The sequence below is a fragment of the Hylaeus anthracinus genome, unplaced genomic scaffold, assembly GCF_026225885.1.
Source record: "Hylaeus anthracinus isolate JK02 unplaced genomic scaffold, UHH_iyHylAnth1.0_haploid 11982, whole genome shotgun sequence".
NCBI classification, from domain to species: domain Eukaryota; kingdom Metazoa; phylum Arthropoda; class Insecta; order Hymenoptera; family Colletidae; genus Hylaeus; species Hylaeus anthracinus.
Genome location: NW_026534330.1, coordinates 30,663 through 41,879, shown reverse-complemented (window position 1 = coordinate 41,879; position 11,217 = coordinate 30,663). Strand labels below are relative to the sequence as shown.

Here is an 11,217-nt window from a genome sequence, read left to right as displayed (position 1 = left end):
GAGAGAGAGAGAGAGAGAGAGAGAGAGAGAGAGAGAGAGAGAGAGAGGGGTGAGAGAGAGAGGTAAAAGTTGAATAAAGGGTGGAGAACGTGGTCTGGAAAATAGCGTTTAGCAAAGTGTATTATTAAATGAGACTTGATTGGCAAGAGGAGGTGTGAAGAATCGCAGGTGGGATAAGAGAATAACGAGCATAGAATGGGCAATAAGCTGTCTTGCAGTTGTGCCCCCCTTATCAGAAAGGCGTATCGTTACGAAGATTCCCCATGGCAGACAGGGGCTGGAAGCGGAATGGGCGGCAGCGGAGGTCGCAGGGGTGATACTGGCCACTTGCTCAGGTGCGGAAGCTTAAGAGAAAGGAAGAGGTGCGCATACCATAACATTCAACCATTCAACCACTTCATTCAGCTACATTATCAGTCTCTATTTTTGACAAGCTCACTCGTACACACTTACGTCGAATGGATTATCATTTATGTTTCCACGGGTTATCTTTGCAACGATCGATCTGATCTCAGTCAATTTCTCGTTGTTACAATTTCAGTTATTATTATATAGTATAAGAGGTTGGTGCAATTAGTGCAATTGTATACGAAATAGAACGTGTCGTTGTCCTTTCTTTTTAAAAATGTCACTATGTTTCATTAATTTTGCGTTACGTTACGTTACGTTACGTTACGTTAACGTTACACGATAACATTCAGAACAATCGAATGTACCGTGCAGTAATATTTTTTCCTTATCGTTTTCAATTTCGATACGTAAACCGATGATGTTTATTCGGATGTCTACATTTGTGAATCGTTTAAACAACCTTCTTTACCAAACGTTCGTTCAATCAAACCGTTTTACCTGAATTTTTTTTTATTCTCATTTCTTCCTATTTTCCTCTGTTCCCCTAGCATGCATGCACCTACGCACGCATGCCATATTTACTATCGACAATCTTGTATACGTTGATCAAGTCACTTTCTCTTCCTTTCTCTCCATTTTCATTTTATTTTCTAATGCACCTTAATGTATCTTGCTTTAATCGTCTCTTTTACGTCTCATTCGTTTCTTTACCGTATCTTTACCGTTTCTTTTCATTTTATCGAGCAATTCTCCACGTGACGCGTAAAAAAGTATTAATTTTCATTTGCGTGGAAATTTCAATTCGGTTTGCATGTTACTTGTACAAATGTATAATACTTTTGAGCGTCGATTGACTTTTATTTAGAACATAAAATGGAATATTGTAGTAAATCGTGCAAATGATTCGGCTATAGTTGCATACGAGTACACAGAAACACAGAACAGATTTAATCGAACGAAAAAGAATATTTAAATTGGACCCATCGAGAATATAGAATATAGAATATAGAATATAGAATATAGAATATAGAACATTAAATGTAAAATATAAAATTTCGGATGAAAAGAAAATAAGAGAGTGTTTGCTATTCGGTTGATATTTGTTTCTTTCTTTCGCAAATATTGACCTCTTCGATAATCTCGATATGAGAAATGAACCATATTACCTTGACGCACAATTAAGTAACGAGATTTTTTTAGGTTGTGGGCCGAAGTGTTCCACGTGAGTGCCAGTGGGGCTGGGACTGTAAAATGGCAACAGGTATCGGAAGATTTAGTTCCTGTTAATATAACTTGTATCCAAGATTCACCGGAATGCGTGTTTCACATTACCGCGTACAACAGCCAGGTCGACAAAATTCTAGACGTACGATTAGTTCAACCAGGTAAACCTCATTCGACAACAAAACAATCGTTTCGTTCCTATCTACGATACAATAAATAAATAAATAAATAAATAAATAAATAAATACAATAGACAGTATGTATGTATACACGTTGATCCTCTAGAAACAGAGAATAAACCGGTTGACTTTATTATCTTTTCCTTCTGTTTAAGGAACACGTATCGGACAAGCGTCGGAATGTTTCGTTTACTGGAAAGATACAATGACTAACGACACATGGGGTCTAAATTTCACTTCTCCCATAGATGCTAAACAGTTCAGAGAATGTTGCGTAAGTTTACACCGCGTACAACAACCTGTTCGTATCGAGTCTCTAGGAAAGTTTCCACATTTTCCTCATTCATCTATTTACTCAATTTCACTGCAATAGTATCGCATTACACAAGTAGCGCATTGCTAACGTCGACATTTCTTCTTCTCGACCGTTGTACGATATTTTAAAGAGTATTTGGGTGAGGAGGATTGTTGATTTGAAAATACATATCGTAAACCCGCAGTCCATAATTACGAGTTTGGGGTTAAGAAAATCTATCGGGTAGGACTCGAGTCATTTACAGTGATTAGTTAATTTTTCGTACAGTCACCGTCGTTCAAGATTTCAAGGAAAGCGTCCTCTTCTTACTCGTTGAAGCTCGAACCACCGAACAAGCAGAAGTTCAAAACGCGAAGAAAGCCTCTATCAACACCAGCATCGCCGAGCAGATCCAGAGAGCCTCAATGTACTTGTATGACCCCGGAGCAATTTGCCAGACTTCGAAGTCAAGAAGCTAGATACCGTGATTTCTGCGGTACGACACAGATATTTACTATTCGTTATTTTCCCCAGCTCGATCATGTTCTATGTACACGTTGGATTACGAATAGCCCTTTCGCAACCTTTTCCCGCTATTTTATAAACGATTGTTTGCCTTTAATATAGTTACGTAGTCGTAACGTTTGATAGCTGTTTTCCTATTCGTGTTTACGCGACGCGTATTATACGTGCTTTATAAGTTACGTTATACGTTATACGTATGGTATATAAAATTAAATGATATTCGTGCGCAGCCACTTCTACGCTTCCGCGTACCATGGCACGATCCACGGAAATGGAAATGACGCCGGGACGCGAGAAAATAACAGCGGCAACCTCTAGCGCGTCTCTTTACGATAACGTCAACAATGCGAGCGCTACACCAGGAAAGACTCCGAAAGTCAGCGGTGAATCAACAACCAAGCCGAAAGAGAAACAAAACGAAACGTGTCAAACTACACCGAAAACGGCAAATGTCGGCATTGAAACTGTCACCGTTGGCTCACAGGCAAGTCATACATGTATTATAGATATAGATATACATATACATGTACATGTATACGACTACTATTATATCAATTACTAGATTATTACTATCGATATTACGTCTGATACGGCGTTGTTCTATTCGATTGCAGATCGATAGCCCGGAGGAGAAAGGCACTACCATCTCACCGAAAAAACCTTCGAAACAGAGTCAAGATACGTCTACTCAGCAAAATGGCAGCGAAATGTTGAAATCGGAAGGAACTCAAGCCGGTGGTACCTTGCAAAATAAATCTCTCCGAAAAGAGCAATTACATCATACAAAGTCTGCCGATTACACAGATTTGGAAATGCAAAATGGCAATATCTTTAATATAGTAAATAACAATCACGACGGAAGAAAATCAAAGAGTAAGAGCACGGACGACATGAGGATCGAAAATTCGCAAAATGGTGGAATCAGTTTGGATTCGAATACTCTGAAGAGAATGCTGAAGCCCATGTCGAGTATCGACAGCCCCGTTACGTCACCAGAGATGACCAGAAAGAGGCACAATCATCACAGTTACCACTATCATCATCCGAGCAATAATAACCAAAAGTATGTCGTGCAAGAGGCTGCCAATGAAAACTATGCCCATCCATATCGAAGTGTGTACAATAACAAATTCCAGGATTCTCGAAGCATGCACGACATGGGACGCCAGTATATCGGTACATACGATTCATTTTTATACAGATTAAGATATACAATAGATACATAGCTGTACGATACGTCGCCGTCGATCGCATACGGCGTGGTGTTGATTTACCGTCGTTTACCGTTTACCGTTTACCGTTTACCGTTTACCGTTTACCGTATTCTAACCAAACATATTTTTCCGCGTTTTCGCTCGCGCACCTTTACACAAACCCCAAATTTCAGTAGTTACGCCGAGTATTCTTACCCATTGACAAACTTTGCACGTGCATACATTTGCATATCTACGTACGAGATTTAGATTCATCGCGTTTACTAACGTTTCTCAATTGTTGCGGTAGCTCCGAAGAATGTACACTGTTGGGTACAACACGTGTGCCGTTTGTCGTGACGTGGTTTAAACAAGTTTCAAATTAATAAACGATTTAGCTTGATCGCACCAAGGGCTAAAGAAATGTAAATGAAAATGGAAATGAAAATGAAAATGAAAATGAAAATGAAAATAAAATGAAAATAAAAGAAAATGAAAATGAAAATGAAAATTTTGAGAAAAAGTAGATTATTTAGAAAAGAAAATTCGTGAAAAAGTGAATCTGGCGGTACTCTGGTTTTTGGTCGATTCAAACATTTCGCCGTAGACTTTGCATACGTAACTTTGTTTCGTAATAATAAACTGGAGGACGATTACAAGCTTTCACGGGCATCTAATGACCTGCGCATGGAAAACTCTTAATGTCATAATGCCCTGAGAGTTTAAAAAAAGAAAGGTACTGTACTCTATAAATAAATAATAATAGGGTGCGTAGATCGGGTAACAAGGGTTCCATGGCGCATGTCAACGCATCGTTAAACCAACCTGAACCTGAACGGAATAAAGTAACGATTCTTTTCGTCAGACAGCTGAATACGTTAGTGTCACATCGTTTCCAATTCCTGCATGAGACACCTGTCTTTGTCGTAGGCAACAGAGGCAGAACCTATCTAGATTCGGAACGTAATCGGCGCGCAGGTGACATGTCACCGCCGTCGGACAATGTCATCTTCGACAATCAGTGTTACGCAACTACGCCGAGTTCATCGAATGGTAACTCGGATATGGAACAACCGTCGCACTGTAATTCGCGACACTGTAACGCTGGCCAGACATATCAACAGCAAAACATGCAATCCGTTTCAACGCCTGGCAGTCCGACTAGTAGACTTCTTCTCGAGTACGAGTTACACTTGAGGAACACGTTGGCCAAGGGTATGGATGCTGAGAGTTACAGTTTACGTACATTCGAGGCACTGCTTTCTCAAAGTATGGAAAATTTAGGTGAGTCGTTGGCATTAATTGTTGGTCACTTGTCATTTGTCATTAGTCATTTGTCATTTGTCATTTGTCATTTGTCATTTGTCATTTGCAATAACTTAACAAAACCTTTTCTTGACACGTGATCAAACTATTAATCGTTGGTCATTCGATCAACCGTATCGACTTTTATGCTGCAGAATTCGCGGAAAATATACCACTTAACGTACAGCGCACACCTCACGTTTCACGAAGACGTAAGTTCAAATTCATCTCGTTAAAAACGTTTAACTACATATAGCGCAATATAATAACGATAGTCTCTTTCGAATTGGAACATGTACTTGGAAACAATGTTATTATTATACGATATGTGTGTACTTGGATCGTATTTTACGTACGGCTCCCGCATCGAGTATTTGCCCCCTGATTGGTATCGTCATTGTCGGTGTAAGTCGATGACCAACCAGTGTGGATACGGTAAACACTCGACACGCGGCCAATACTATCTAGATACTTATTCTTAGTATTTACTATACAAGCATGTTGTCACAGGATGTTTTCAGTCATTTTATCGTATTATCCTCGAGTTTTGTTCAATGTGATTGCAACCCCATCACAACTTTATTATCGATACAATTTTCCTTCAGGTCCAATTTCCAATAAATCGTCAACGTTGCCACTGTCCTATCGTTATTGTAACGAGAGACAAAACAGTAAAGACAGAGACGGCTACTATAGCGATCGCAACGAAATTATACGGGAAAAAAGAGAGAGAGAAGCTGACCGAGATCGCGGCTATCTTAGCGATTACAATTCGAGGTAAACTTGATACGATATATTCGATCGTAATACGAATCTCATGAAAAATATCGACAATCACCAAAATCGTTAAAATGGTTCTATCGTATTCAAATAATTAAAGTAATATAATACCATACACGTACACGTACACGTACGCGTACATATATAAATGGGATCGAATGAAATTTCAAAGATGTGCCAGCTGCATCGGAGAATCCGCCCGCGCCCAATGGTTTCGACATTCGGATGGCTGGCAATCGGGCAGTTCCACTCTAGGCTCTGGTGCCTCCAGTTCAATAAATCCAAGTTCTTCCGGTCATAAACGCGAGTCTCCCTGGGATTCTCTCCCATCACTGAGACACGAGGGCAGTCTCAACGATAGCGGATACAAATCCAATCGAACAGATTCTTTGGAACAAAGGTGAGAAATCTAGTCAGCTGTTGTATCAAGTAAAGCATAAATAAATAAACAAGTGTCGCATATTCCATCTTTCTGATCGAATACCATATTTATACCATTGCTATTTCTTAAATGTAGCACTTTTCTCGACTTTTAGGGGCACTTTTGATAGACAAGACAGCGTAAGATCTGATTACATGTCGGACAGGGACGGTAGATACGGAATCGTGCAACAAGCTTCTTTGGAAAGCACAGATTCCCGACTTTGCTACTTGACGTCTTCGGAGGTGAGTCATTTGAATAGAGTTGTTGATTTTCTGTGTCTATCTACATATAAATATATATAAATGATCGATAGTTAAACACGACAAATAACATCATTACGTACTTTTCAATAAACTAAACAAAGATGTCTGTTCGTTATCATTTTAATCGAAAGTAAGTTAAAAGTATGCCCGGTGTCGCGTTTATGTACACGTGTACATGTACGTGTAGGTATCACGATAAGGTGATGCTTACGAATTTTGCTTTACAATATAAACATAAAGAGTACATTCCAAACAACTATTTCAACATTTTAACTATCGATAAACTATTCAAGATAAGCGTGTTTGATTTGACAAAGGTTTCGTGTTTCATTTAAATAAATTGCACACGCGTTGTAGACGAACGCGTAAACAGACAGCTGGCTACAGTGTGTTTACAAGCGAGCACATAACACTGTGCTCCGTCGATGTTTCAGAGAAATTATACACATGTTTGACATCTATTCGGCAAACGATGTTGTTAAACACGGTTAGATGAAAACGTTTAGCTTCAACGCACGACGCGCGTTTCCGTTATTGATGCTTTCTCTTGATTTTATCGTTGAAGACGGTAGTTTGTTCGTATCAGAGAGCCGAGTAAATTTACAATACGGATCATGTACGATAATCTATCATATAAATTAGTACAAGTGTATTATCGTATATCTTATCGTATATTTTTGTTTTTTACAACTATCACGTTTATACATATAACACGTAAAAATGGTGTACAGAGTTGAATCGGCATCTAGTTAAAAGACGAATATAGTTGGTCTAGAAAGAATAGTAGAGGATTTATCTGATTGTAACGTGACGTGACGTGACGTGACGTGACGTGACGTGATGCGACGCTGCCATACGTTGCCTTCTTTTAAAATGTAGCATCCCTTGGTAGCAAGGTGCTTTCGAAACGTTTCCTTCACCCCTGTAAAAGTTCCGCTACCACCACCGGTGCCACAATACCACCAACCACCGCCACCACCGCCACCACCACCATCATGCCAGCAACGTCTATCCCTTCCATAGCGATCCCCCACTGTGATCTTCTGCCCCTACTATGCCTTCACCCATTTTCCCGTTTCAACCCCGGTTTCCGCGGCCTCTTCGCATACCCCCTCGCCCACCTTTCTACCAACTATACTGCTGCCTCGTCCCCCTTTCGGTCTCCACAAGGACCGAGGTATTGATTCCCCTCGCGGTAGCAACTCTCCTCTTCCCTGTTCTCCAGCGCGGCAGTCTGGAGCAACGCACGTTCGTGACTGCGGACACCACTAATTTACCACTGGTTCGCGTAAAGTCGAGTAAAAGAGCTCGATCGGGCTCGATTTCTCTAGTTACCAAGGTGGTAATTTTGCTTGCTTCCAAACTACAAGGCGGTTTCTTCAGGAACCAAAAGATCGACGCATCGTCTGGAGCGTGGTTTATCCAGTGAAACGTCACGGATATCTAGCTGGATGGGATTTATCAGTGACAGAGTCTCGAGGATCGGAAGCATATGCCAAGTTGGAGCGTGTCGTATATTGAGAAAAGGCGCCGGTTATATTATTCGCGATATACATATATATACTCGTATGATCGTAGATGGACGATAACCGAGAAAATTTGAACCAAATATATTGTATATAGACGGACTGGCAGTTTGCTTTCATAGAATCTGTCGTTACGGACGTTTGTATCGGAAGAATCGAAGCAAGGAAGAAGAACGAAATCCCATACGGGGTATCTATTCCGCTCGCGAACGATAATTGTATTTCCAGTTGTTTAGCACGTGCGGGTTCACGTGTGGTGTGTTGTCAAAGAACAATCATGTACCGAGTCGAGAAATGTTTCGGTAGCTAGATTTCGATAAATCCGTGCGTTCATACGGAGTAATTAGCGTACCTGCGTTGGTGTCTCCGTTAATTTCATCCATCGTCCTTTATCGGGCATGTCAACGATGTTTAAACAGTTTATTAGACGACGATTAGAGAAGTAACGAACGAGAAAGCATGGAAAAAGTAATTTCCATCAAATGTTTGAATAAAATTTCTAGTTGGTTTCTAGTACAAAGGACGAAATAGTAAGAAGAAGAGAAAGAGCGAAAGGAAGAAAAGAAGAAGAAGAAGAAGAAGAAGAAGAAGAAGAAGAAGAAGAAGAAGGAAATGAGGGAGGAAAGAAGGAAGAAAGTTAGTCGAGTAAAATAAATAGAGAAAGTGATATCGAAAAATGTAACATATTTTTATACGGAGAGCTCGTTTCTACATATACATTACAAAAATATTCTATATATTTACTTTTAACCGCAGAATAGAGGCTCCAAGAGGTACATATATGTACGTATGCCAGATTTTAAGGTGAATTCTCGAAACGATTGTTTCTATCGTTAATCGGGCAACTTGAATAATTGACAAAGTTTCTCGAAAAAGAATGATCGTATAAATGATTCGAGAGGGAAAGAGAGTAATTTTGTCCGTGTACACTGGTTGAAAAAAGTCGGGTCGAAGGATTAAGTCTGGCGAGAAAACGCGAATCGCTATAGTTTGACGTATCGCAAAGGAAATCTGATGTATCGCGCGATCTTTAAAGTGCAAAAGACGTTTGGCTTAATTAGTGATTAAAGGTGCAGAAATAATTGGACATGTTTCGGTTGGCGACGGTGCTATCTCATACGTAATATTCATGTATGGGTGCGTGGCTCCGTGCGTGCGCGCTTGCGCCCGCTTGTTTACACTAGCAAAGGTATCGTTCGCGTTAGTTGGGAAAAATCCAAATATTACGCGAGGAATCGCAAGTTATTCGAGCCGAGAGAAGAATCCCCGGTTCTTCTCTTCTCGCTTTAACTCTATGTTTTTTTACCCGAGTTCCGGGCAACTCTTGTTTCCTCGATCATCGAACAATCGAACAAACTTGCTGTCTCTGGTTCGTGGAGTATGATCAACGCGAGTCGCCTCTGTGTTTTCTATTGCATATCGACGTTTCTAATCGCTTTATGGAATTTACTTGCGGAACAATTGGAGCCGCTAATTATGATTTTTGTCAAGCTGATCGTTCAGTTTTACAATAAAGACAAAGAATTTTATACGCAAAGGTTATACCGCGAAGACGGTGACGGTGACGGTGAGGGCGGCGACGGTGACGGGGACAGCAACGCCGACGGCGCCAGCACCACCGCCAACGCAACCATCAACACCCCTGACCACGAGCTTCTTTACGACGATTACCGGTTTTAACTTTTCATTTTTTACTTACCATTTATCCGTTTACCTGCTTGCCTTTACATTGTAAAAGACGAAACGTGTATCGGCACGTTTATCGAGCGAAATGAACGATGAAAGAGCAAAGAGCTGGATCGATGTAACGTGTGTTCGGCATCGACGAAAGTCAAGTGGCTTTAAGACATCGATGGAAAAGAGGAGGAAGGAATCGGTGTCGATTCAGAAATTCGAGAAAAAGTTGTGCCCTCTGTCGGTATTTTCGTTGTCGCGACGAAAACACGTCCGATCCGAAAATATTGTTGGACTTATCGTAAGATTGATCCGTAGAATCCGTAGATTCGCGGTGGTGTAGTACTTTTGTTGGGCTAAACTTAGTGAAAGTGTCGACGCCGACCTAACGGTACGACGAATAATGGTAGAGCCGAGATGGTCGATAAAATGTTTGAACAGCAGTCGAAATTTGTTGAATCCGAGCAGTAGCTATACAGATTTGAGGACACTGCATAAGAAACATTGTAAAAAGTATTTTTGTCTTTGCAAGAGGCATACCATCAGCGTGATATGTATCAATGAAACGAGGAAATTGTATTGGTTCAATTGCAAGAACGTACGAGAGAAAGTAAATTTTGGGCTTGGCGACGGTTACTATTACAAGTTACTCAGGATCGTCGACGGAGCCTTGAACACTTGGGCTCAACTTTATATCGACGGTCTCAACGTTACCCGTAGAGAGATCATGTTCAAGATCAACGGTACCGCCAAGACGAACATGAAGCTCTTAAAGGAGGGTTGCTACTGTCATTATCATCCGCACATGACGGCGGATGCATGCAACGCCGACTTTCGAAAAAAAGTCGTAAGTTTTTGGGCCGGCGAAAGCCTTAAAGGAATACGTGACAAGCTTCGCGGTATGACGATTTATACTAAAAAGGTAGAGACACGAGCTTCCGCGTAATCGTTGTTTTCCTTTTCCTTTTCCTTTTCCTTTTCCTATGCGTTGTGTGTTTACTTTTATCGATATTTTTACTCTTACTCTTACTGTTATCTTCACTTACACCTACAACCACACCTACACCTACACCTACACCTACGTCTGCACCTTTACCTTCATCTTTGTCTCCCTTATATTTCTCGTAAACATAGCGAATCGCATGAAAAGAGTACGTTCGACGTTTCAACAATGCCGCGGTAGATTAATCGTTCGTGAATGATGTACTATTTTTGTAGGATATCGATCTATCTTTTATGCATCCAATTCTATTTATACATTTTCCAAGGTTATTCAGGGTAATCGGTAACCAAGTTAACTGTTCATTACTGGATCACATTTTACTTTAGCACCCTCCTCCTCCTCCTCCTTCTCTTATACCAGCTTTCCCCCTCTTCCTCCGCCAACGTCATCCCTCTTCAACCCCTTCCAACATCACCCCTTCCTCTCTCTCTCTCTCTCTCTCTCTCTCTCTCTCTCTCTCTCTCTCTCTCTCTCT

At 40.7% G+C, this 11,217-nt stretch overlaps 1 protein-coding gene across 1 annotated transcript in view; it reads left to right on the top strand.

The window, feature by feature from the left end:
• LOC128886115 (protein still life, isoform SIF type 1) overlaps positions 1–11,217 on the top strand; it is a 22,882-nt gene that overhangs the window by 3,385 nt on the left and 8,280 nt on the right. The window contains exons 2-12 of the mRNA XM_054140704.1: positions 1–362; positions 1,552–1,736; positions 1,910–2,028; positions 2,338–2,545; positions 2,805–3,058; positions 3,189–3,750; positions 4,698–5,051; positions 5,228–5,284; positions 5,678–5,849; positions 6,025–6,252; positions 6,389–6,518. The exon at positions 1–362 is cut by the window's left edge and continues 378 nt beyond it. Of these exons, the coding sequence (XP_053996679.1) occupies positions 196–362; positions 1,552–1,736; positions 1,910–2,028; positions 2,338–2,545; positions 2,805–3,058; positions 3,189–3,750; positions 4,698–5,051; positions 5,228–5,284; positions 5,678–5,849; positions 6,025–6,252; positions 6,389–6,518 (2,436 nt within the window). The 5' untranslated portion in view covers positions 1–195. The remainder of the gene's footprint in view (positions 363–1,551; positions 1,737–1,909; positions 2,029–2,337; positions 2,546–2,804; positions 3,059–3,188; positions 3,751–4,697; positions 5,052–5,227; positions 5,285–5,677; positions 5,850–6,024; positions 6,253–6,388; positions 6,519–11,217) is intronic.